General features: G+C 46.4%; 2 protein-coding genes across 2 annotated transcripts in view; both read right to left on the bottom strand.

The window, feature by feature from the left end:
• Positions 1 to 26,416, bottom strand: part of LOC120380514 (protein FAM83D-A-like) — a 33,779-nt gene extending 7,363 nt beyond the window's left edge. The window contains exons 1-2 of the mRNA XM_039498275.1: positions 26,380 to 26,416; positions 2,990 to 3,482 (exon numbers count right to left, since the gene is read on the bottom strand). Of these exons, the coding sequence (XP_039354209.1) occupies positions 2,990 to 3,457 (468 nt within the window). The 5' untranslated portion in view covers positions 3,458 to 3,482; positions 26,380 to 26,416. The remainder of the gene's footprint in view (positions 1 to 2,989; positions 3,483 to 26,379) is intronic.
• LOC120380513 (protein FAM83D-like) lies at positions 10,888 to 26,435 on the bottom strand. Its single transcript, XM_039498274.1, has 4 exons — positions 25,893 to 26,435; positions 14,833 to 15,000; positions 13,457 to 13,581; positions 10,888 to 12,373 (listed from the first exon to the last, which is right to left on the bottom strand). Exons 1-4 carry the CDS (start codon positions 26,352 to 26,354, stop codon positions 11,416 to 11,418), a joined length of 1,713 nt encoding a protein of 570 aa, XP_039354208.1. The 5' UTR covers positions 26,355 to 26,435; the 3' UTR covers positions 10,888 to 11,415.
• Positions 26,436 to 27,379: the final 944 nt, after the last annotated feature.

Below are 27,379 nucleotides of genomic sequence, written 5' to 3'. Positions count from 1 at the left end.
AGCATTACCTCCTGAAAATGTTGTATGTCTTAGTGATTGGCTGAACAAGAAGTATGACTGAGTGGACTTATAGGCTCTAAAGTTTTACATTGTTTTGTTTTTGAGGGCAGTTATGGAACAAAACAAAAAAACACATTTGTAAATTGCACTTTCACAAAAAAAAGCGATTGCATTATGGTACTTGTATGAGGTGAACTGAAAATTACTATTTTTCTTATAATTTTTACAGTGCAAATATTTGTAATCAAAATAATATAAAGTGAGCACTGTAGACTCTATTCTGTGTTGTATTTAAAATCAATCTATTTTAAAATGTAGAAAAAAATCCAAAAATATTTAATAAACTTCAATTAGTATTCTATTGTTTAACAATGTGATTAAAACTGCAATTAATCATGATTAATTTTTTTGAGTTAATCACGTGAGTTAACTGTGATTAATTGACAGCCCTAGTCATTAGGGATCCCACGGCATTTTGAACAAAGGAAGCATTATTAGTCTAGATGGCCTGGCCAAGATCCAGCTTGGATAATTACACTTTGCCTTCATAGCTGATATCATAGGGAGAAATCTAAGTAGAGATGTTCTTCAGTTCTCCTCTGAAAAACTTAAGTGGGACTAACTTGGTTTGAACATTGGCCTGCTAAACCCAGGGTTGTGAGTTCAATCCTTGAGGGGACCATTTGGGGATTGGTCCTGCTTTGAGCAGGGGGTTGGACTAGATGATCTCTTGAGGTCCCTGCCAACCCGAATAATCTATGATTCTAACTTAAGTCAGCTTCACTTCAGGCCCCGGCAAAATCACAGAGCAGGTCCTCAAGGAATTCATTTTGAAGCACTTAGAGGAGAGGAAGGTGATCAGGAACATTCAACATGGATTCATCAAGGGCAAGTCATGCCTGACCAACCTGATTGCCTTCAGTGATGAGATAACTGACTCTGTGGATATGGGGAAAGCGGAGGATGTGATATAGCTTGACTGTAGCAAAGCTTTTGATACAGTCTCCCACAGTATTCTTGCCAGCAAGTTAAAGAAATATGGATTGGATGAATGGACTATCAGGTGGATAGAAAGCTGGCTAGATCGTCGGGCTCAATGGCTAGTGATCAATGGCTCAATGTCTAGTTGGCAGCCGGTATTAAGCAGAGTGCCCAGGGGTCAGTCCTGGGGTCAGTTTTGTTCAACATCTTTATTAATGATCTGTATGATGGGATGGATTGCACCCTCAGCAAGTTCGCAGATGACACTAAAATGGGGGGCGGGAAGGTAGATTACCTAGAGGGAAGGGATAGGATCCAGAGTGACCTAGACAAATTGGAGGATTGGGCCAAAAGAAATCTGATGAGGTTCAACAAGGACAAATGCAGAGTCCTACACTTAGGAAGGAAGAATCCCATGGACCACTACAGGCTGGGGACCGACTGGCTAAGCAGCAGTTCTGCAGAAAAGGACCTGGGGATTACAGTGGATGAGAAGCTGGATATGAGTCAGTAGTGGGCCCTTGTTGCCAAGAAGGCCAATGGCATGTTGGGCTGTATTATTAGGAGCACTGCCAGCAGATCAAGGGAAGTGATTATTCCCTTCTATTTGGCATTGGTGAGGCCACACTTGGAGTATTGCATCCAGTTTTGGTCCCCCCTTTCCCCCACTACAGAAGGGATGTGGACAAATTGGAGAGAGTCCAGCAGAGGGCAACGAAAATTATTAGAAGCCCGGGCACATGACTTACGGGGAGTGAGGTGGGATTTGTCAGGTGTCCCCCTACCCCCTACCCACCCCATCTCCATAGAACAGGGGGGACACAGGAGGGAGCTAGCTGGCAGCACCTGCTGTCTCAACTTGCTGACCTACTTTAAAAGGCAGTGTACTTAGAGTGGGGTCGGCATACTAAACACATACATACTAAGCACATCTCTCTCTCACACACACAGGGTATGTATCTCTGTCTGCCATGCTGTCTCCCCTCCCTCCATTTGTGCTGCCTTGTAGAGTGTGACGCTACATTAACAACAATGTGTTAACCCTAGAGGACTCAGCCGAGTGCTAGTTCATCATTTAGCAGATGAAGAAATATCCCACCCTCTTCCTCCACCACCTCAACCAAGCTTCACAATCATCATTTTTGTGACAGTATTAAATTGTTTGTTTAAAACCTAAATACTGTGTGTGTGTGTATATATAGTCTTGTCTGGTGAAAAAAAATTCCCTTGAACCTAATCCCCCCCCAATTTACATTAATTCTTATGGGGAAATTGGGTTCACTTAACATCGTTTTGCATAAAGTTGCATTTTTTCAGGAACACTAGTACAACATTAAGCGAGGAGTTACTGTACAAGCAGAAGGCTGCTATATTCCATCCTAGAAGTGGCATGAGTGATCCCCAGGTGAATTATGTACATAGCACCCATTGTGCCTTAGACACAAGTTATCAGGTTTTATTTAAAAGACACACTGTGTGATACTAAGGTGCTACAAACGTGTTTTGGGATGACCACAATACTCATAATTGCCGAGGTCCCAAGTGAGCTAACCAAGACCAATGAGTGTCCATAAGCACACTACACTGTCATGTATTCTGCATATAACACATAGGTCCCCGAAAGACTAGTTTCTAAAGTATGAGAAATTTTACCACAAAGCAGACAGGATCCCTGCCCTGAGGAACTTCTCCCTTCCTTCATTCTCCTGCAGGATTGTAGCGATGGCCTATCCAGAGAGGAAAGCTCACCACGACCATGAATGTCACAAGTTTTTGCAAGACCAAACATTAAAGTGGTGATTTAAAAAAAATGCAATAAATAATAATGCGAAGTTGCAGATTTCAGAATTTAATCCTAGCTGGCTGGAGCTTAGGGACCAAAGCCAGGGGGTCTTTAGTGCACGGAGGAGCGCTGTGCAGCGCAGTATCCCCCCGGGTTTCCTAGAGCGCCCGGAGGAGGCGGCGGCTCGGGCAGGAAGGGGGCGCCGAGGCCGGGCTGGGGACTCACCTCCCTGGCCGAGCGGATCTGCCTGCGCACCGCCTCCTTGCAGCTGTAGATGGTCTCCCCGAAGCTGGGCTGGAAAAGCGCCTCCACGCGGGTGAGGCCGCGGTACGAGCCGCTGGAGAATCCCGGCCAGCCCAGCTCCAGCACGGGCGGCTCCACGTCCGACTGCTCGGGGAAGTAGGTGAGCGAGGAGCAGTCCAGCGAGGCGCTGAGCGAGGGCTCGGCCGCCCCCTCCTCGGCCCCGGCCCCGGCCGGCGGCGCGGCCGCCTGGAGGATGGCCTGGATCTCGGGCTCCGAGAGGAAGCCGGGCACCTTCTCCCGGCGCAGGAACGCGCGGAACGCGGCCCGGCCGCCCGCCACCAGCTCCTCCAGCGCCAGCCGCTGCGCCTCGCTGTAGAGCTCGGGCGAGCTCGGCTCCCCGGGGGGCCAGCGGCCGGGCGCGTCCTCCAGGCACTGGGACTGGTTCGCCATGGGGAGCCGCGGCCGCCGCTGCCACCAACCCGCAAGGGGCAGCCACTAAACCAGGCCTTTTATGGGGAGTTTTAAACCCAGCCAACGCCCCCTCAGCCCGATTCTCCTCCACCTTCCACCCAGCGCCGGGCCCTGCCTCCGCCTCTTGCACCTTCCCAGGCTGAAGGGAGCGACGGTCGTTGAGTTCAAGCGGCTGGTAGCCGGCTCCCTGCTGCCCCAGCTCACCTTGGCGGAGATGCCCTGACTCAGGCTGAGCAGCTGCTGGAGCAACCAGGGAGAAGAAATGGAGAGTCTCTAACTCTACGAGTCCCTGCTTTCTTCCCACGGTGTAACCCCATCCGCGCTCTGGGAATGGCTACCCTGCCCCAGGGGGCTCCCAATGAATGATTGAAAACAGTTGTAGAAACAGAGCACATTCAGCACAGGAGACCTGCTACCAAAGAACTGTACCTAGCTTGTTCTTGCCTGTAACCACTAAAATTGCATTTACAAACCTGCATGGGGAGGGTCATTTTGTTTACTCTGATTTCTCATCATCTTAACATGAAGGAGCCCTTCCAGACATGTGTCTGATGAAGTGAGCATTCACCCACAAAGCTTATGTTCCAATACTTCTGTTAGTCTATAAGGTGCCACAGGACTCTGTCCCTTTTTATAGCACCAGACTAACACTGCTACCCCTCTGATACTTCCAAAAGGTGGTGAACTCCCACTGCCCAGGTAGCAAGTAGCCAAAATAAAAGCAAGGCATTAGCCTACCCCACCCCCTTTTCCCAAAGGCTGTCTGGGTGAAAGCTAAAGCAGTAAGTCATGTTAACGGTCATTCTGCCCCTTTTCTTCAGAGTAAACCATATCAAAGGAATGTTTGAAACAGCAAGAATAAACCTAGGGTCTCTTCCACAGCACTGTTGTTTCCCCAAAAGAAGGCTATTATGAAGAGTAGAATGGGTATACTACATCTTGGTAACTGACTTCTTCCATGTGCTGTTTATGGTGGTTAATAGCACTAGAATTAATTCCCACCTCTCCCCCTAGCTGAAAAATATAATCCAGATAGAAAATGTTTCATTAAGTGAAGAAGAGTCAAAATCCCAAGTAGAAGGAAAGAACCAAAGATAAGGAAAAGTCATAATTAAGAAAACCCACACTGCAAATTCACTGTTTAAATTAATTTGTGAAGTAACATACTTTCTGCTGATGGGAAAATACTGCATAGCAGTATATTGTAACATTGTAAAAAGGACATGAAAGGAGGAAGGTTTTCAAATAGAGTTTAAAAAGGAGAAAAGTGCTACTATACATGAAGCATGGAATAAATCCCTCACTTGGCTACTAAAGTGTGCATTGACCAGCTCTCTACAGCCTCTGCAGTGGCTGATGAGGAGACTTCTGACCACCGAGCCACCTTTTTTTTTACTGGTTTAAACAGTGCTAGTGCAGCCAGGGCTTTAAAGCCAGATCCTCCTCTCCTCATAGTTGCATGGTATGGGCATGGTAGCATAAAACAATGAATTGTCAGCTTTTCCCATGTAGGGAGCTTGAAATGCACAAAGTAGCCATTTTTGAGCATAGGTATGAGTACCACTACCAACAAGAATCATAGAACAGATGCTGACATTACTAGAGAAATGTTACTGCATTTAACTAGCTTGTGTTGTAGACAAGTTAGATTTAGGGTACCATATACCTTTCTACTCACTGGCATAGAGAGGATCCAGTAAGAAAGCTGGCTTGTTCCACCCATTGCACACAAACTCACTGAAAGTAAGAACTCTGCTGTATATTTATGAGACCTGAAGTTACAGTTTTACAAAAGTGGAAATCAGATTGGCCAATGAATGTTCTGTCCATGCAGCTATCTGCTATTGTAGCTTGCTGAGAATAAACATCCTGGTAGGGGGCTTATTCCTTCACCCTCTCACTTCCCTGGTCTTTCCTCACATGAATGAGAGCAACAATACCCAAAGTCCGAAAGTGCAAACACTTCGATGTTTATTGGGGTGAACTTCCAGCAAGCGTGATTCCAGTTTCCTTCCTCAACGTCCCCCTTCCCAGCTCTGACACCACAGAGCCTTGCATGTGTCCCTATTCCCATTCCCCCTCCCTTAGCAAAACATGATTCCAGTTCCCCCATCCCCATTTCCTCCTTACTTCCTAATTGACTGCAGACTATATAGTAAAACTTGAGTGCTGCTTAGCTATACCTTAACCAATCATTTTATTGAAATGTAACTAACCAAGCCTAACACATTGTGACATGTTATTTAACCAATTATATCCCATCACCTTAATTGGTTTACACCCAAAAAAATTAATTCTACAGCAGACAGAAACAATCACAGAACCAGACAGAGATTATACAGACAAACAATAGGGAAGTGGAGACTACAGTGATAGAACAATACAGAAATGAGGATTTCACATCCCAGCTATTGATAAGTGAGTTCCTACCAGACAGGATGCTATCAAACTAAGTTTCCTTTTATATCTTCTAGGCTCATCCCTTTCTCTGGAGGTGACAGGAATATCAGGACAGGATTGTATTCCTAACAGCCCAATAGCACCTTATTTCAATGTGACTAGTTTGGAATGTAAGGATGTGGCCATACACTTCCCAGTTTATGGCTGCCTCTGCTGGTTGGCCGAAGGCCTTAGCTTAAGAACAGCGCCTCAGACTGTCACAGTAAGAGAAGGCCCTTACACCAGCAGACAGTGATTTTGGATTCTTTCTTTTATACCTCTATAACTAGCTAAGTGATAAGAATACACCTAAACTCTTAAAGTATAGGCCTTTGCGGACAGGCCTGAATATCTATATCCTAAACATCCCAGGGTAGGTTAGAAGGATTTAGCTTCCTCCATCTCAGCATCTCTCTAGATGATCAAGATAGATCAGAATTAGTAACCGTTCCTCACTTCTGAAAGATTTATGGAATACAGGTAATCTCTGAAATAGGGACAGCAGTGTTAGAGGTATAGTACTTGCAAGGATTATGCTGCCCCCACAACCCTCTGCCAATTGTTGTAGGTTTCTAATTTTTTTAAAAAATGTTTCTTTCTGCTTCTTGGTAAGAGAAAGACACACAAACAGGAAACAAACTATACTGGAGAAAACAATGGAACTGGCAATAGACAAAGTGCTATCAGTTACTACACTTAAAAGAAATTGTTTGCCTTGTATTTTTCCTACTTAATTATTTGTAACAGTAGGTAGCACATCTTCACACAAATTTAATTAAGATGATGGCATCCACTTGTTGCAACCTACACATTTAGATTACATGAATGTAAAGGTTATGCAATGTCATTGTGTGAAGAAGTCACTGCTGTGCAGGGTTGTCAGCTAGATATTAGGATAGATGACAGAGCACCTGCTGCAATCATTTATATTGCCCCACTGCCACCCCCGATATCAGTGCTTCTCAACCAGGGAGCTGTAGCCCCCTGGAGATCCACGCGGCCCCACGACTGAATCCTTGATCCCTGGTACCCTCCATGAGGCTGAAGCCAGGAGGTACAGGGCTGAAGCCTCAATCTCCGACACCTCCGGGGGGCTGAAGCCAGGAGGCGGGTGTGACATTGCACTCCCTACATTTATGAAAATATGCTTATGAGTGTGAATATAATGTAACTAGAATATGCTTTATGCAAGGTAAGGTATCATTACAAAGCTTATAACATACTGAGTGTGTTCAACCTATTTGTATGAATGTATCATTCTTGTATCTGAAGCTAGAAATATGAAGTATTACTTTGAAGTCCTATTGTAATTATGCAAAGTGTGGTCCATTAACGGTGTCTTGGAATCTTGATGGCTCAATTGACTAGGGCAATTGATTGTAAATGGCTCTGTTTACTTGCAAGTCTTCCTGTGTATCAGGCCAAGAAGAATGAAGGCTTGGGGTCTCACAGGACATGTGATCATGTCACCTGGTACTAGACTCCATCTTAAACCTGGTGCTTTTCCATTTAGGAGGGGTGCGGACCCAGAGAGACAAAAGATTCCCCGCTTGTGCCAAAGCTATAAAAGGGGTGGAACAAAACAAAGGGGGCTGCCAATCATGAGACATCCCCGAGTTAGCACCTGAGCTGGAATTAACAAGGACTGTACCAAGGGAAAGGATTGGGCCAAGACTAGGAAGGAGTCTAGTCTGTGAAAGAAGCTTATTGAACACCTCTGAGGGTGAGATTTACCTGTATTCAGTTTCTTAATGTATTAAGCTTAGACTTGTAACTTACTTTGTTCTGTCTGTTATTACTTGAAACCACTTAAATCCTACTTTTTATACTTAATAAAGTCACTTTTATTAATTAACCCAGAGTAAGTGATTAATAGCCGGGGGAGCAAACAGCTGTGCATCTCTATTAGTGTTATAGGGTGTGGACAATTTATGAGTTTACCCTGTATAAGCTTTATACAGAGTAAAATGGATTTATTTGGGGTTTGGATCCCAGTGGGAGCTGGGTGTCTGGGTGCTGGAAACAGGAGTACTCGCTGAGCTGTTTTCAGTTAAGTCTGGAGCTTTGAGGGCGTGGGTCAGACCCTGTTGCAGCAGGCTAGTGTGTCTGGCTCAACAAGACAGGGTTCTGAAGTCCCAAGCTGGCAGGGAAAATGGACTCAGAGGTAGTTTCAGCACATCAAGTGACAGTCCCAAGGGGGTCTCTGTGGGTATGGCTACACTTACGGTTTGCAGCGCTGGTCATCCAGCTGTGCAGGGCCAGCGCTGGTGTGTGGCCACATTCACAGCTACCAGCGCTGGTGTGTGGCCACATTTGCAGCATTTGCAGCGCTGTTGGGAGTGATGCATTATGGGCAGCTATCCCAGCGTTCAAGTGGCCGCAACGTGCTTTTCAAAAGAGAGGGGTGGAGTGGGGTCTAGTGTGACAGGGAGCGGGGGGAGAGAGAGAGGGGATTTTTGGAGCCAACACTGTGTGTTTAGCTTCCTGCCTTGAAAAATCAGAACATGTTTCCGACCCCTTAGTCTTAAGTCTTAATTGCAAACAGCCTGCAGCCAACACGACTCCCCGCTGTTTCATTCACTGCCTGCCTGCCTCTCATTTGATTGTTTACAGCCAGGTACAGATGATCACAGCAAACATGAGCTCTGTTTGTTTTTTAGATAAGCAGCAGCGAGCTCGTTCATAACAAAACAAAGAGAGGCTGCATAACAAAACAAAGAGAGTAATTTATAAAAGCATTCTGGGATACATCCTTATACCCTGGAGGCCAATCACAGCACTGGTGTGTGGCCACACTTGACCAGCACTGCAGCACCAGCGCTGGAATCCTTATTCCCCATGCTGAGTGAGGTGTACGGCCAGCGCTGCAGCCAGGGAGTTGCAGCACTGGAAGTGCCCTGCAGGTGTGGCCACTTACTAATTGCAGCACTGGTGGAGGCTTTCCAACACTGCAACTCGCCAGTGTAGCCATATCCTGTGACTGAACCCGTCACAGCGGATCCTGAATCCCAGAGCCCCCTCCCTGTGTGGCAGAAGCCAAGAGCACAGCAATCCCAGGGGCAGCTCCACACCTCTCCCTGCTCAGGTTGGAGGCGGGAAGCCGGAGCCAGGCAGTGCGGGGGCAGCAACTACTCTGGCTGGTGCCCCAGGTTGAAGGTGCTCCTCAGCTCCCAGCCCCCTTTGCTCCTGCAGAGGCAGTTTGTAAGAACCGCTCAGGTGGGGATACCTGGGTCTGTGGCTGGCAACCCCCTCTGCGAACAGGGACTGCAGGGGAACCCTCGGAGCACATAGCTCCTAGTCCCCCTCTCCCTGAGCTACCCCTTGCCCTCACACAGCCCCATGTCCTATATGATACCTTATAGAGAAGAAAGTTACTAGACTGTTTACAGGCACATTGAAATGTGGCCTACACCAGCAACTCTTCCCTAGTGCGGAAGTAGCTTATACCGACCAGTTCTTTTGCCCTTATAACTTACACCAGTTACCTGAACAAAATGAACTAGACTGCCAAGAGGACTGTTTTGCTGGTACAACTGCATCTACAGTAAGGCTTTTTGCTTGTATAAAAACATTGTAAATAATCATACCTCTATTATTGCACTAGAAGCTTTTGCCAGTACAGGCCAGGGCTGCCATTGCTAGGAGAGTCCCTTGATTTAATATAATCAGATGCCCACTTATCAGGAATAATTTCCTTCTGAGGGGCAACTACAGAGAGTGTGTGGTAATAAGGACATCTTCTTCTTCCTAACAGCAGTAACTTTTTTTCAGCAAAATATCCCTGTAACAGGTTGGGGCTCACCACCTAGCGCCTCCCGCTGGTAATTCCGGGAATTAGCTCTGTCCGGCGGTGTCCCGTCCGTCCTGGTGGTGTCCCGTCCGTCTTTCCGCCCTCCGTTGGCGTCTCTGGACCCGCGTTGCTCCCTGCTTGACGGTGTCCTCTTCGAGGCCACTGCCCTCCGGCAGTGCCCCTTAGTCCATCTGCGCCCCCTTCCCGGGGTCAGTGATCAGCACTCCTACCCCCCAGCCACCATGTCCAACTGCCCTCTGAGTCCAATCCCTCTTGTCAGGGATCTGGCGTAGTACAATGGCCGCTCCCTATGGCCAATGGCTGGGTGTACTGCAAGGGGGGGGGACCCAGGCCCGCCCACTACTCTGGGTCCTGGCCCAGGGACCCTCTGGCAGCAGCCTCGCTGTCCTTCTCTCCCCTCCTCTATCTGTTTGCCTGGGCCGCTTCCCCTATGGCCCCTTGCACCCACTAGGCCCTTCCCTTCAGGGCCTGCAGCCTGGCGGCTATGGGCTCAAGCTCTCTAGCCTCCCCGAGCCCTGGCCAGCACTGCGCTATCCACAGTGCTAGTCTCCACCCTTGGAGACTGACCTTCCCCTCTCAAAGGCCTGGGACAGACTGACTGCTCCTGCTCTGGGCAGCCTTTATATGTGGCTGAGCCTGGCCCTGATTGGCTCACAATAAGCCCTTCTCTAACTGGCTCCCTGTCTGTGCAGGTACCCTGGCCTGCCGCAGCCCACACTCTCAGGGAATGGGGCAGTCTGCCCCACTACAATCCCACAAAGAAAAAATGTAAGGTAATACATACCTATTGGTTTTTCTGCCCCACATGATCACTTTTTGTAGCATAGACCCTGAAAAGGCCTTAAAGCTTGGGCAGACTTATGAGAGTTCTCCCAAAAGACGGGGGTTATACTCTGTAGTGTAGAGCGGGTGTTCATCAGGGTTGTTTACTAGGTTATTAAAGAAGCTTGGTTTTATAGAAAACAAAATGTGCAAAAGAAAGATGAGGCTGGAAGATTCACTGAGTGGTACCTAACTAGCCAGTTTCATTAGCTTGGAGTTAAACAGAGGGGATATAATCAAACACAAAAACACCCATAAGCTCTTATCTAGAGTCTTTAGGACTATCATGCAAGAGTGATAAACCCATAATATCTCTAAACTGATCATTGAAGTCAGATTAGGAACAAAGTTAGCCTTGTTTATTGCAGATATATGAAGCTATTTCCCCACATTATTTTCAAAATAAAACAACTTTAAAAAACCAAAGTTATAATAAAACCCAATATTAAAATAGTTCATGTTAGTGAGTGGAAGTCAGAATAAAATCTCAGAACCCATTTGGAACAGAATCATTCCAAATATAAATAAGTTAAAACCATAATGTTGACAGCACTACAAAGCACTAGCTAGTATATTTTGCCGGTGATGGTCTAACAAGGAATTGAGAGGGTAAACATCCATAGATAGAATGAATTGTACTGTTATTACATATTTTAAAAAAAGCAAGTGGAGGCACTTATGGCATTAAAAATATCTAAAAATAGTTCAGTGCATTGTTTAGCAAGTTATATAGAATGAGACTACAGTGCTGGCAAGTTACCAGCCCCTACACACACGGTACCATGATGGACTATAAGAATCAGCGGCTATTAAAAGGACTGTGCAGTGAGCCTGGTGCTCTTGTGCTTATAGCCAACTTAGTCACTTATTTGAAAACTGAAATGTCTCCGAGGCTGAGTAGGCTGGTGCTGATCTCACGCCTCAGTTTTACATTGCAATTTACAACGTGGCAGCTTGTATAGTTTTCAGGCACGCGTCCCCTTCGGGAGAGGATAGCAACCATATGGTTAAGTTTGGACCTGATAACAGAGTAGTGGAACTGCCTTTCTTTATGCAGTTTTTGGAAGTACTCTGCCCTGTGGTTGCCAGAGTACTCAGTGGACCTCAGAGAGGACAGCGAGCTGGTAGAGCTTGCCAGAGAGCACTGGGAAGATGATGATGAAGAAAGTGACCGTAGACTAGAAGAAGTTGATGTGGACTTTTCAGATGAAGGAGATCCTTCTTTCGATTGTTGTCTCAGCAGTAGATGCTCATCCACACTCTCCTTCTTATCTGTCTGGGTCATAGCTGTCTTCCGTGGCACTACTGTTTGAGTGCCAGCCATTCTAGCAGCAACAGAGGTTTGGGTTCCAGATGCTACCATTACAACACTGGTTTGCGTGACAGCATTAGAGAGAGTCACCGTGGGCTTCTCTTCCCATGGTTCAGTTTGAGTAGACATGCTGTTCACCTCCTTTGGTTCCACTATGGCCTCCTGACTTCCAAACCACTCCTCTGTGCCAATGTAAGAAGGACCCAGGTTATAGGATTTGCTTCCTTCAGTGTTAGCCAAATCTGTTTTTTTCAGTGGTTTCTTGGGGGTGCTTGACAGTCTGGCCAACTCTGCTCTCAAGAGGTTTCCCACAGTGTAGTCTTTAGGTGATTTTGTTCCATTGACCAGGTGATCAAATATTCCACTGCTCCGGCAGCTGGATGGCAGCTTAGGGCTGATCGGTTTTGACTGTGCATAAAGGATCCTGAACTCCAGGTCAAAGTGTTCAGCCACTTGGCCTGACAGCAGCAACAAGTTACTGCTATTCAATTTCCCATCAGTCCATGTGAAGCTATTGAAAACAAACCGAGATTCACAGTTAATCTCACTTTCATTGGTACAGTGGAATGAATAGTACAGCTATACACACCGAGTGACAAGTACACATTAGGAGGGTTATGTGTTTAGGTGAGGCATAACTTTCCATTAGGGCTATCCATATCCAGTCCTTATGCAATCGATGACACTTTATGCCATAGGCATCTAATCTTGCAATTAAATATACAGAAGCCTGGTGAGCTAATGCAGTGGCTCTCAACCTTTCCAGACTACTGTACCCCTTTCAGGAGTCTGATTTGTCTTTTGTATCCCCAAGTTATACCTCACTTCAAAAACTACTTGCTTACAAAAATCAGACAAAGTGTCACTGCACACTATCACTGAAAAATTGCTCACTTTCTCATTTATACCATTTTATAAAATAAATCAACTGGAATATAAATATTGTACTTACATTTCAGTGTGTAGTATATAGAGCAGTATAAACAAGTCATTGTCTGTATGAAAATTTAGTTTGTACTGACTTTGCTAGTGCTTTTTATGTAAGCTATTATAAAACCAAGCAAACATCTAGATGAGTTGATGTACCCCCGGACAACCTCTGTGTACTTCTAGGGGTATGCGTACCCCTGGTTGAGAACCATTGAGCTAACGTATGGTCATGTGGTTGTGCACTGGTTTTCAGGAACCCACCATGCAACTAGGTTTCATCTCTGATGCAGCAACAAAAACTAAGGGAAAAATATGTTTGCCCTTGCACAACTGGCTGTAGGTGTTTGAATAATACAAATGATGGCAGTTACAGGAAATAGCATACTAGGGACCATAGCCTGCCAGAAACTGAAGCAAGGAGACAAATGTTTTCCTCCCCATGACCCTCCTCTATGGATCCGAGTGCTCAATTGAAATGCAACCACTCAATTTCCCAACGTTATTCAAGGCTGATTCAGATTCAAAAAGTTCACGTAGCATTAGAAAGATGAACCACCAATATTGCTTTTGAGCCAATCCTATATCTTTCAAGTTAGTTTTCACTTCTTGCAGAAATCTCCTCCCCACAAAGGCCTAAAGAAATGCAAAGGACCCCAGAACTTGCCTGTAGGAGCCTGTCGTCACTCTAATGCCATCAATTAACATGAACTTCTCATGGACTTTCCCAACAATTTTAGCTCCTGACCTTGTGTAGTAAGTGTTCCCCGTTATAGTTCGAACTCTCATCAGCTGTTTAAAAGAAAATAAAAATTAAACTGATTTTTGTAAGAGTCAACAATTCTCTTCAACATAAACCATGCAGTGTAGGAAAGAGGAATGAAACTGACTTGCTTAATACCACTTACTGTCCAGCAAGTGTTAATACTAAGTGACACTATTATTAATCGGTTATAACAGCAAATTTGTGCTAACCACTAGAAAGATAAATGTGGCTGAAGTCCTTGTATCTACACAGCTTACATTCCAGATCAGAGATGTCAGACTCAATCTGCAGAGATGGCCCAATTCCATTTTAATTATGGGTCATTAGTCAGGGCATAGGTTAGGATTACAAAGAAACTCCCACTATTGTGAATTGGAGGTTTGCACAAAACCCTTGTCTGTAATAATTTAATTTTTAATCATTAGTGATTTAGTACCAGATTTTCACATCAGCAACACTCATTGGGAAAATAGCCTCATCTTTGGGGATATCATTATGTCTTCCCTACCTTTGTCCCCACCATCCTTTTTGTCCCTCTGCATTTCCTGCCCTGCAAGAACTTCCAAATCCTACCCCCTCCCTTATTTTGTCCCCTGAATGTCATCATTGGGCTTTAGCACCAACCTCTCGGTGAGAGTAAATCAGGGACAGGGGAGTTCACACTTCAAGATATCTGAAAACTTAAGGCAACACTGCATAGCTTTACACTTGGAAGACTCCTCAACCATGACAGCTAGAATTTTTTTATTATTATTATTCATAATTAAAACGTTGATTCTGAAGAACTGGAATACGTCACATGACCTATGTGACTACATCAGGTGGGTCTGACATTTGACACTTCATTTAAAAAGAAATGTGTATTATGGGGGGGAGGAGAGAACAGACTATAAAAGCCACGTGCTTTAGAACGCATGCTCCTCCGGACAAAGACAGTCTCTTCCTATACGTATGTATGGCACTCGGAACAATAGGGCTGCTCGCTATGACTGTGGCCTCTGAACAGTATTGCAATACAATACATACAAGTTGGGATACGGGCCAATATGCTGCTTCTACATGGCTCTTGCTGGTTTGGGAACCTATCATGTTGGGTTAATGCAGAGCCCACATTCAAATCCTGCAGCATAAATCCCCAACCTTTGGGATACACAGAAGCTTCCAAGCAAACATAAAAGAGTATCTAAAATGTTCAACTATAGGCAGCATGTGGAATACTGGTGTGTCTTTCAAAGGCAATGCTATAATTTACCATAGAAAACTCCTCTAATACTTACACCTTCCTGCTCAGGGCAGACTCCCAGACTCCTGCACATTTCCATGAAGTGGGGTAGAAAATCTTGGTCCAGAAGGATGTAGACCGGAATCTTCCGCTTTCTACAGGCTTCCTGAAGATCACTGAAGATATCAATGTCTGTGAAGGAATCCATAACCAGAGCGATCACCTGCAGAAACAGAAGACGCCATGAGGCCCACAGCCTGACTCTCATTACACAAGCAAGCATGACTTTGCCTGTCTAGATCAGTAGCTCCCTCAGTCAGTTCTCATTCACAAACATGTCTGGCTATACAATACCACTTTCATGCTTCTTTTTGTTATTGTTTGGCAAAATGATAGTCTTCTGTTCCCACAATTTAGTCAAACTCATTATGCCCTGGAGTATACAGGATGATCCCAGATGGACATTTCCCACACCCGTTAATGCTCTCACATGTTGTGGTTTGCTTTTCTGCACAACCTTGCATAATGACACCTTATTTCAGCACCCAAGGAGCTGGCATGGCACAGTCAGCAGTCTTGCAGAGTTGGCTCCACTCCCTTGCTCCCAGATACTCTGGGCTGAACACCTCCTGCTGCAAGGGTTTGTCTTAGCCCTACAGTTGCTGATCAGTTCACTGTGGCTCGAGAGAGTTTTAGATATAAAAGCTCCTATCTATACTGGACTACAGGTCTGTCACATCTTAGGTGCATTTAACATGTGCGATTTCAGCTTTACGCGGTTGGCAAAAACGAGAACAATTTAAATACTGTTTCTGTAGTGCGGGCGATTCCGCCCACCATTACACTCAATGTAATTTTGACTATACACAATTTTCACTTTACGCGCTGACTGCGGAACGTAACCCCAGCGTAAGATGAGACAGACCTGTATCTAACATGTCTTCCATCCCTGTAGTATCTGAGCATCTCACAAGCTTTAATGAATTTATCCTCACAACACCCATGTGGTAGGGATGCATCATCATCACCCTCATGCACACAGAGATTGAGCTGCTTATCCATAGTCACAAAGGGAGTCTTGGGCAGAGCTGGGAACTGAACCCTGATAGAGCCAGGTATTAATAGTTTGAGTCCCAGTCCAGTGCCTTCACCAAAAGATCATCTTTCCACCAGCATTAGCATCATTGCATGCTTTCTGCTAATAATTCCTCTGGTGTAGACAGGGCCCAAGACAGGAGGATCCCTCTCTTCCAAGCCACTAAGAACTAGGACCACAGCCACGTGTGTTCTAGCAACCCACCTAGCTGACTCCAAATGTCATCACAGAGCTAGAAGAAGTGCATCTGGCTTGGGGATGATGGAGATGGGTAAAAAAAAATTTTGATTTGATGGCTTGTTTCGCCATATTCCAAAGTATTGGCACATTAAAGGAGAGTGGCTATACAAGTAATGCAGGTATATGGGAACTGCATTTATCAGGTGTGACCCAGCCCCAAGGTGTGTATAGGTACGCTGCATAACCACTACTTGTGTGGTATTGCTCACACAAAGTTACTTCCCACAAGTACAGAGATTTACTTTTTTGTTCACCATTGTACCCTGTTCCAAAGCACTGGTAATTAGAGTCTGCAGAAATACTCAGATGTTTTTAAACAGATTTGCTTATGGCATGTGTCCTAAGCAGAGAGTTTACTGTAGAAAGCATTTGCAGAAAATATCCACTGAAAAGTAGATTTGGAGTTGAAAAACTCCACATTTTCACAAGAATCCCAATTCTAAAAGTCATGCATATCAAATCAAGGAAGATAAGCAGTACCTATGATTTAGGTGTCCAGTGAAAGTTAAACAGCTTGAATTTTAGCTCTCGAGCACTTGCAACAAGCTACACTCCAAGCATTATTCACAGAAGTTTGGCGAATAATTTGAGGAAACAATAAGCTGTTGTGACAATGCACAGCCAGAAGAGGGAGGCTAAAGGTACTTAGCAAAAGCATTCAGTTTTGGTCCACTTCTACTCCCATTAAATCAATATTAGAAAACTCTTGTTTAATTCAAGGAGCAGTTAGACCAACAATGGCCGCTATTGAAACGCTCATACTAAATCGGTCAAACAAGTTATTAGCTGCACTTTATCCACCCAGCTGTAATTTCACCAATACTTGCAATCTGAAAGGCATCATTAGTGAATGTGCTTCTAAGGGTATGTCTACACTTCAATTAAAACCCCCATGTCTGACCCATGCCAGCTGGCTCAGGCTTGTGGGGCTCAGACTAAGGCGTGGTATAGACATTAGGGCTTGGGCTGTGCCATGGGGCTGGAAATCCCATGGGCCAGATTCAAAGTCCTGAGAGGCCGGATCCGGCCCGTGGGCTGTAGTTTGCCCACCCCTGGTGTAGACAAAGCAGGGGTGGCCAACCTGAGCCTGAGAAGGAGCCAGAATTTACCAATGTACATTGCCGAAGAGCCACTGTGATACTTCAGTAGTGGGCGCCACCCCTCCCAGTGCCTCCCACCCACCAATCAGTGCCTCCTCCCCTCTATGCACCTCCCAATAAGCTGTTTGGTGGCATGCAGGAGGCTCTGGGGAGGAGGGGAAGGAGCGAGGACACAGCAGGCTGAGGAGTGGGGCTGGGAAGGGGTGGAGTGGGGGCAGGGTCTGTGGCAGAGCCAGGGGTTGAGCAGTGAGCACCCTGTAGCACACTGGAAAGTTGGTGCCTGTAGCTCCAGCCCTGGAGTCGGTGCCTATACAAGGAGCCACATATTAACCTCTGAAGAGCTGCATGCAGCTCCGGAGCCAGAGGTTGGCCACCCCTGACATAAAGACTCCTGATGCACTGTCCTCACCTTTTGCTTTGTATGCCTGGCACTACAGTGGCAGAAACTAAAATACCAGTGGACTGAAACTACCGTTCTGGTTCACAGGGTCCAAGTGACTTACTTTGGAAAGCTAGATGCTAGTGAATGCAGTATGATCACACGTTCTGGCTTCAGGGTGTTTCTACCAGTCCATCAGTCACTAGCTGCCCCAAGGTTCAATCAAAATCAAATATTGACTCACCAGTCGTTAGGCAATAACAAGCTGTTGCTGTTTGATAGTCATCTCTCTCACTGTTTAATTACATTTTGTTTAATACATTTACACCCTTCCCTCATTTAGGATCGTGCATGACCTCAGGCTGAAAGTTTATCCATCCACTCTCCCCCTCAGACACCAGTCCTTTTGCCAAACATTGAAGCTGCCTAGCTACATAGCCTTACAACTAGGAAGACGACAGTGCTACTCCTTAGACTGACCATGAGAAGAGTACTATGTTGTTTCTGGCCAGCGTTTCTTCCTCCAGGTGGTCACCTCTACTGCAAATAAGCTCCCCAATTCAGCAAACAGTAGAGCTCACCTGGAACTGAAGTGGCATTGGAACCCGATCTCATCCACCAGTGTTACAGAACCACTTCCCCACCAGCTTAACTTTCTTTTTAGCCTGGAGGGGAACATGTGCATCCAGAAATATTTAAACCTTGTTATAAGGCTATGGAAGGGAGGGGAAAGAAAAAGTGAAGTCTGAAGAGACAGACCACATTTACAGTCTGAGCAAAGCTCATTCTGAACCTGGGGTTTTACATGGAATCATGGCATGTTACGGATGCACACCATACCAAGCTATTAACATGCAGATATAGGTACATACTATATCAGAAAAGTTGCTTGGAAATTGGAGGGGGGGGGAAGTTTGTCTTTCTTTTTAAAAATATATGCACACTCTATCCAAATTTATGGATGGACTGGAAAGGGCAGTATCATCCAAATCTTTAAACCAAGTGCTCAATTCATCAGAGCTTCAAACATTTCTGAACTGCTGTTTTAAACAGAGAACTTCTCTAAGCTCTGCAAGGGGAGAGACACCCAGTGAAAGCAATTTCTCCCTTTTACAACATTTGGTCTTCAAGAGGAAGCTTGGAATGGAGGATCCTAACAGCTCACGGCATACAGAGACCAAGAGACTTTTCACACAAATAGAGTACCCACTTGTGTAGAGTACCCACTTGTGTAGTTGCAGTCTGTCACCTATTCTTACTCATGAAATTTCACTCTTCACTGCTTCAGGAGGGATGCGTGCACAGATGCAGGATGGGCGTATAGTAGACCCTCTCCATAGTTTGATCCCTGCAGGATGATCCAGGCCTCAGCTTTAGTGTGTTTTTTGGCCCACAGGAGTTGTTCTGGTCTCGAGTGAGCAGTGTGACTAGTTTCTGCCACTGAAGGGTGCATGTACAGTCACAGAGGGGTACAAGTTATTCATTCTCTTGTCGTTTCCCTTCATTGCACCAGCTATGAACATGTTATAACAATACAGATTAATAGCTACACCTCCCTTGCTATTTCCAGTACCTGAATCACTTGTTTACTTCTCAGGTTTTAATCCTTTCTTGTATAGAATAGAGAGAATGCTACATCAGCAACCTTTACCGAACCACACCAGCTGGAACTGATTAGCCCCTTGAAGGCACTGCGAGACCTGGCCGGAATCAGCAACTTTCCTATCTGATAAAAACCCAAGATAAAGAAATGCTCAATACCTCCCAACATTTGGAAGTTTCTATGCAGACCCAGGGCATTATGTGACAGAGGTAATCCCTGGAGAAGAGGCCAGTCTCATGTAGTAGTTTGAGTTGTATGCAAGTTACAGCAGACAGCTCTGGTTTCAAGTAGCTCTGGCACCTGTAGAAGAAGTGGGTTTATCTCTAGCAGATAGGATTATCCAGTAACCATGCCCCTACTGAATCTGAGATTTCCAGAATTTTCAGGTATCAGTACTACAGTAATAGGTTAGAGTTAAGCCCATTGCTTGAGTACTGTGATGTATTTCTAGCCACTACCTCTGGACTTTACCTTCCTCAGTGAGCTACGTGTACACTTCAACTGGACAAGTCACAAGGCCAAGTTTCTTGTTGTGTGGCTCAGAGATAGATGTGGACCTACAACTCCAATCCTCCCACTGCGCATTACTGTCAGGTACAGGAATATGGAAAGAGGTGCTGTTTTCCTACTGCACTGGACAGACCAGCATTCCAAGCCAAACACAAGTACAGCAAGGTTTCCATTCAGGTATTTTAGATTTTCACAGCCACCCCTAGGAAAGGCTCTTCCTTCCAGCCTGCTATTATTATTGAATAAGTGTCAGACCACTGGGTCATCTAATCCAATATCCTGCCTTTGGCTGTAGTTAATACCCATAGCTTCAGAGGAAACCAACCCCAACCTCTATACAGAGCACATAGTACCAAGCCAGGTACACCGTGTTGTACACTGGGGTGGGAAAAGAAGAAAATAACTTTCTTCCTAACTCTGTCAGTTTATGCCCTGAAGTATGAGATTTAGTGACTGTTTTTATTAGGTCTAATTACACATTATTGGTCCTAATTTTATTGCGGCTATTTTTATTAACTTCAGCTACAGTAATTGACTGACCTCTTGGGGTTGCGAATTCCTTAGGTGGATTACACACTATTTCAAGTCGTTCTCTTTTATTCATTCTGAATTCACTTATCTTTTTTTCTCAAGTGACCCCTTTCCCCTCATATTGTAGGACAGCATTAAAAAAATCTTCTGTTACTCCTTCTTTCATAACTTAACACTGATTGACATGGAATTCTGGACCTCAAGACTTTACAGCTTTAAAAATTCAGCCCCATAGCACTTGGCTTTTCCTGTTCTATTGTGTTTTGGCTGGAATTGTTGTGGGTTGTCATGCACACATAGATCAATAGCTGACCTGACAAGTTTCTTTTTTTAAACTCCCTAGGTGTATTTTTTAAGTTATTGTTTGTTAGCAACCAAAAGAAGCGTATTCAGAACATGATCCTCCCAGATTAAAAAGCCTGACCTCGCTCACTCCAGAGATGATTGTCCAAATGCTCATTGGATTCCCTCCCATAATACACACACCTTCAAATGGCAACCAGAAACCACTTCAAGTTAGCAAAGGGCAGGGTAGAGGGCAGTGTTAGGGTGCAAGTTACAGGTAAGCAGGAAAAAAAATCCTCCTCCGGGTGCCTGTAAAATATTGTTCAATTATAGAAAGGACTTGGCGGGGGAAGGAGATATTGCCTTTGTCTCCTCTGGTACTGGCCACTGTCAGAGACAGGATACGAGACATCTGACCAATTATGGCAACTTATGCCAAGCCAAAATTTGGAGTACAAGGGAGAAAATGAGCAAGACATTCTCCTTCGGTTGTTTGATGCCTGCTTGGTTCTTAGTAGTATTGTAAGATATCTTAGGCGATGTCTATACAACAGTAACACAACTATGGTGATGCAGCTGTGCTGCTGTAGTGCCAGAGTAGATGCTTCCTACGTTGATGGACGGGTGGGTGTTTCTCATTGAAGTTTAAACCACCTCTCCAAGCAGAAGTCACTAGGTTAATAAAATAATTCTATCAACCTAGCTGCACCTTTACCAGGAGTTAAATTTGATGCAACTACAGCATGTGAGGTGTGAAAAATTTCACAGCCAAGTGACATAGCTAGATCTAATTTTAAGTGTAGACCAGGCCTAAGATACAAGTTATAGGAGCTATGGGGCCCAAAGATCAGTGGAGATAAACAGCTATTCAGGCTGTTACGTTACTGTGACAAAACAGGATCTGGCCCATTGCCTCTAGCAATCGTTTTTGCTAGAAGTGCATGTTTTGTGTGGTGTTTATCAACTAGATTAGGTCTAGGGCATAGTTTAAATGTCTAACTTTAAACCAACAAAAACAATGCTTTCCCACTGGCTCAGCTACTAGTGAAAAGCCCAGCTACTGTGCCATCTTCAGCTGCTAGCCCTAGACCCTGCACAGGGGCTCAATCTTGCTAAGCAGCCTCACTAGTAGGCATCTGAGACAAAGATGAGAAGGACGTCCCCCTTATCTCAGATACTAGCTACTGAAAAAGAGATTGCGCTTGCTTTCTTCTCCCCACCTCAGAGTCTTCTGGCTGGTAGGGGTGGTAGGTGGGGGAGAGGGAGCGCACACACAAATGCAGGAGGACAGAACAAAAAGGACTTCTAGGCAGTCCTTTTGCCAGCTTCCCAGTTTTGGCATCTTCAGTCCCACCTTCCAAGAAGCTAAATGCCTGCCTCTTTTGCTCCCCTCAAACAGCTACCTCGGGGTTCCCACTGGCAGTAGTGAAACTGGCTAGCATCAGGTGAAGTTTAACTCTACTGCTGCTGAGCAAATCTATGAACAACAGCTGTTTACAGACTAGGGAGCTGGGAGGGAAGGAGAAGGGAGGGAGAAATCACAGCATTATGGCCAGAGGGTTGTCTTTGCAGATAAAATCCCGTTGCATCAGAGAGGGAAACTACACGTGCAAGAACTTTGAAAAGCAACACGACATTTATTAGGGAACTGCAGCTACACAAGACAAATTGGTTAGGAACTTGATATGGGAGCAATTAAGGGTCCATTTGTCTTGGCCAAGACAAACTTCAGCTCATGAGCCGTGGAACATTTGGGTGAAAAGATTTGGAATGTCTTGGCAAGCAGCATAAAGGGAGGATGAAGTTTAACATTTATGTAACTGTGTAACATTGCTAGAAGGGAAAGAATTAATGGGTGTGGCTCAGATCCAAACAGATCCCTCAAAAAAATGTCTAAGCTGTTTAAAAACTGAACAGGTTTCTGCATGATGTTTTTGATAGGTGATAAGGCAGACACGGAGCAATACATTCATAATATATTGTTTAATAGGTTTAGGGTTCTTTAAAAATTAATTACTTTACCCTTTCTGCAATACAGAGACTACTGCGAAGCAAGAAGTGGTTAAATCATTATGATCCTAACACTAAAATGTTATTTCTCCTAATCTTGTGACTTTATAATTTGACTCATTTGTTTTGAAGAGAAATGACACGCACGTCCTAATATTCTGGCTAGGATAGCATGTTAGATGCATAGTCTTACACAGTAGTACAGCTTGTATGCAGGGTTATGAAACTGGAAGCTTTTACTATAGAAAGTGTGATATTTATAATAAATAAAATATATGGCGATATACCTATCTCATGGAACTGGAAGGGACCCTGAAAGGTCATCAAGTCCAGCCCCCTGCCTTCACTAGCAGGGCCAAGTACTGATTTTGCCCCAGATCCCTAAGTGGCCCCCTCAAGGATTGAACTCACAACCAATGTCAATGCTCAAACCACTGCATTATCCCTCCCCCCTAAAGAGTGGGAGGGAAGTATTTGACAAGTTACAAAGTGGAAGTGACAGACACTACATGCTAAGTAAGGCATATGCATATGGGGCAATTCAGCCTTCACTCTACAATTTCTGACTTCTGAGTGCATTGTTTCCTCAACCTTTATATCACGTTAGTGCCAATTTTAAACAGGTATAATTAACCATATTGCTGGTGCAGCATTGCAAGAGTAAGTGCAGTAATGACAAGAGCTGGGCATACATAGCAGAAAAGGTGTTCCATTTTGCATAGTGAAGGCAGTTACGGCACTAAAGATCTTCTCCTGCTGTAATCCGCATCAGCTGGAGGAGTCAGCATCAACAGGTCCGTATTCAGGCAGCTTAGCAGACAGTCCAAGGTTTTAGCCCAGTCACTGAGATAGTATTGGTCCCAGCTACACTACATGTTATAACCAGCTCAGAGGACATCTGGGTGATGATCAAATCCCTGACTCAGAGATCTCAATCCAACCTTGCTCCTTACAAGAGGCTGGAAGCATAGTATAAAAGTTGCAGGGAATCCCTTGCCTGCATTCTGAGGGTTATGGGGGTTTGTTTTGCTTTCTTGTAGATCAGAGCTTCCTACAGCCATGGTTTGTTTCAGTGCTGCCTCTCTCCCCCTTCTTATATACATACCTCAAGATAAACTAAGGGATGCTTTTCAAACCATGATCTAGGAGAGCATTAGTTAAAACTGGCAAGGGTGATGCAGATCAAGAGTCTGACTAGCCCCAGGTGCAACATACAAGGGTACAGTCCAGACTAATGAGTAGCAGTGTTATCCCCACCCTGTAAAGGGCACCTCAGGTTACAATGCCTTGCTGCTGTAGTCTCCAACCTGGACTGCTCTCAAACAGCCTCCAGAATGTAAATCACTCCCAGCTATGTGTGTACATGCTGCAGCCAGCCAGCCACACCTTGACTCTTGCCAGCTTTAAAGATTACTACAGGGTGATCCCAACACACTCCCACATTTCTCCCCAGGAATATATGTCCTGTACTGCCAAGCCCTCTCCTGGACAGCACAAATAGGTTAAGTCCATTATTCCTTTAAGAGAATAATAGGTAAGGCTCAGATTTTGTCAAGTTTTTTTTTTTTTTTTTTTTTTTTAAATGAGACAGGTCACAGGCTTCTGTGGATTTTTGTATATTGCCTATGACCTGTGGTTTTTACTAAAAATATTCATAGAGTCATAGATTATTAGGGTTGGAAGGGACCTCAAGAGATCTAGTCCAACCCCCTGCTCAAAGCAGGACCAATCCCCAAATGGCCCCCTCAAGGAGGGAACTCTCAATCCTGGGTTTAGCAGGCCAATGCTCAAACCACTGAGCTATCCCTCACAAAGTGGGGAGAAAGGAGGGTCCAGCACCCACAGGCAGTGAGCAGGTGGGAGCTCTGAGGTCCCCTTGCCACCTGGAGTTGTGGGGGAGGTTTCCCCACCATCCATAGCAGCTGCGGGGGTCCTCCCGCACCCACACACACCCCTGCAGAGGCTGGGAGCTGCGGGGTGCCCCTGCTGCTCAAGGGCTCTGTCACCAGCAGCAGCAGAGAGCTGCACGGCCTGCCAACTGACAGCTCCAGGGAAGTAAACGTCACAGAGGTCTCTGGAAGTCACAGATTCCGTGACATAATCATAGCCTTAACAGGCACACAACTTACTACCCCAAAGGAAGTTACCCAGACACTTCAACATGACCATACTGGATTAGATAAAACAAAAACAAGTTTATTATTAACTACAAAGTACAAGTAATAAGGCATAAGAGGCAGAAATGGTTACAAGATAAAACACTGCCTAACAAACTACATTAGATTCAAAGCAAAGTTCTCACTAGTTGCTTTCAACAGTCATAAGAATCAATCCACAGGTCAGGACTCGTCCCACAGTTTAAGAGCTGCTTCCTTTGTCTCTTTAGGGGCCGTGAATGTGATGGGCATGGTCTGTGTGTGGGGTGGAGCGTCTCGGGGCCTTTGTCTCCCCTTTTTGTAGTTTCAGTCCCACTCTTGAAAAACATTTCCAGCAGAGACCCAGAGAGATAATCTACATGAACGGATATTCGCTGCTTGTTTTTTTTCCCATATGTAAGCGTCCTTTAGTTTTCCTCTCTGCTTGATGATTCTGTTTATTGCTTAAATACAAATTAGAGCAAGTACACATTCCCTCCTTTGTTTAGGGCAGACCTGATTTCTGCCTGTGCAGGGCAGTGGAGTTTCAAACATGTGTTAAAGCAGCAAAGAGTCCTGTGGCACCTTATAGACTAAAAGACAAAGCATGAGCTTTTGTGGGTGAATACCCACTTCGTCGGATGCATGTGTTGTTAACCCCTTAGAGGGGAATGTTATAACATCACATAGACTGTATGGCCACATTGTACCAGGGATAACACTGACTCCCCAGCAAATTATGGGTTTTCAAATGATACCTCACCTAGGCATGGTTTGTACAAAGATTATTGCACTAATGTGTACAGTAGGAGTACAGGAATTTATTCAATCGCAGCCAGACTCTGGTTTTCCACACCAACAGCTCACCCTCATTAACTGCACAGATTAAGCACTCGCCCAGTCCCTAGAGCCAGGGGCAGCGCTCGGGGACCTGAGCCAGGGGCTAGAGGTTGCTCACACTAAAGGACACAGCAGCAGAGTGGGTTAAACTCCCCCCTGCAGCCCAGCTTCCATGGGGCGCTGGAACAGTCTGTATAGTGCGGGTACCGACCGAGAGTCATTCACCAAACTCTAAACCCCTGTAGTGATGGAAACCGCTTCCAGCCAGGGGCTGATGCAGCTGCTACACTCGCAGCACCCCCAGTTCCCCAGGCACAAGCCTGGGCGCCCGGAGGAGGCGGCGGCTCGGGCAGGAAGGGGGCGCCGAGGCCGGGCTGGGGACTCACCTCCCTGGCCGAGCGGATCTGCCTGCGCACCGCCTCCTTGCAGCTGTAGATGGTCTCCCCGAAGCTGGGCTGGAAAAGCGCCTCCACGCGGGTGAGGCCGCGGTACGAGCCGCTGGAGAATCCCGGCCAGCCCAGCTCCAGCACGGGCGGCTCCACGTCCGACTGCTCGGGGAAGTAGGTGAGCGAGGAGCAGTCCAGCGAGGCGCTGAGCGACGGCTCGGCCGCCCCCTCCTCGGCCCCGGCCGGCGGCGCGGCCGCCTGGAGGATGGCCTGGATCTCGGGCTCCGAGAGGAAGCCGGGCACCTTCTCCCGGCGCAGGAACGCGCGGAACGCGGCCCGGCCGCCCGCCACCAGCTCCTCCAGCGCCAGCCGCTGCGCCTCGCTGTAGAGCTCGGGCGAGCTCGGCTCCCCGGGGGGCCAGCGGCCGGGCGCGTCCTCCAGGCACTGGGACTGGTTCGCCATGGGGAGCCGCGGCCGCCGCTGCCACCGGCCCGGGGAGAAGGGAGCTGAACCGAAAGGGGGCAGAGCCGAGGCTGAGCGGGGGCCTTTTATAGGGAGTTTGAACCCAAACGAGCCGCCGCCGCGGACTGGGGAGGCCGCTGCCGCTCCTCCCCCCGCTGTGGTTGGCTGGCCGCTTTTGAATGTGTTTGGCCGCGGCCGCCCCTAGCTCCTCCCGCTACCGGCCGGCTTCAGTGCCCCGCGGGCTGGGCGAGGGAGCCCGGCTGCTTCGCCTGCCTCCGCACGCTCCCTGCTCCCGTGGCCCCGGTTCCCCCTGCTGGGACGCGCGCTGAGCGGACTGCCCGGAGTCTGGCCAGCAGCGCCGGGTGTCGGGCCCCCACCCCGCGAGCAGTGTCAGGAGCTGGGCTGTGCGGGGAGCCTGAAACGTTTTCCCTCTCCCGGGCTGGCTGCAGGCTTTGCTCTGCAGCTCCCTCGTCACCGGATCATCTGCGCTTTTTACTAGAGTTGTTAGAAAAGGGCTAAGTAAAAAGTTCACCACCACCACCCCCCATATTCCCTTGGCATTTGGAAATGTGGAGTTATTACTCTTTGCAGAGTCAGACCTGTTCTACTCATGATGACGCTCCTTATTTAGTGGGCTGCATTTAACAGGAGATGCATGTGCCACTTGAAAAGAGGGGTGTACGGGCAAAGAAGCGAAAGCATCCAAAATCCTCGCTGCCCATCCCATGATCTGAGCCTGTTGCATTTAGCAGAGGTAAGTGGGAAGGTCCTGAGAGAAGAAAGGGCTAGAAGCTTTAGGTCTGATGAAACACTGAGGCTAATTAAGGGGTCAGTGGCAGCAAATGGTAGGGAGAAAAGGGCATTACCTTTCTGCAGGGGAGAAAATGCTGTTGGATGGGAAGAGGTAGCACAGATTTAAGGGGGTTCTGCTGTCTCACTGCCAGCTGTAACTCTGCGAAATGCTAACGCTTTCTCTGCAGACAGCTGCTTCTTCCCTGAAGCTGTGCCTTCACAAGGAAAAGAGC

This window comes from Mauremys reevesii, linkage group 13 (genome assembly GCF_016161935.1).
Source record: "Mauremys reevesii isolate NIE-2019 linkage group 13, ASM1616193v1, whole genome shotgun sequence".
In the NCBI taxonomy this organism is placed as follows: domain Eukaryota; kingdom Metazoa; phylum Chordata; order Testudines; family Geoemydidae; genus Mauremys; species Mauremys reevesii.
This window is presented reverse-complemented; position numbering and strand designations above follow the sequence as displayed.

Bases quoted from the DNA above. Each gene is read 5' to 3' on its own strand.
- LOC120380513 (XM_039498274.1), bottom strand. From the start codon at position 26,354: ATGGCGAACCAGTCCCAGTGCCTGGAGGACGCGCCCGGCCGCTGGCCC. The intron at 15,001-25,892 runs GTGAGTCCCCAG...CTGTTTCTGCAG, and splicing joins AGATCCGCTCGGCCAGGGAG to GTGATCGCTCTGGTTATGGA. The intron at 12,374-13,456 runs GCAAGTTCTGGG...TGTTTTCAATAG, and splicing joins GTGACGACAGGCTCCTACAG to CTTCACATGGACTGATGGGA.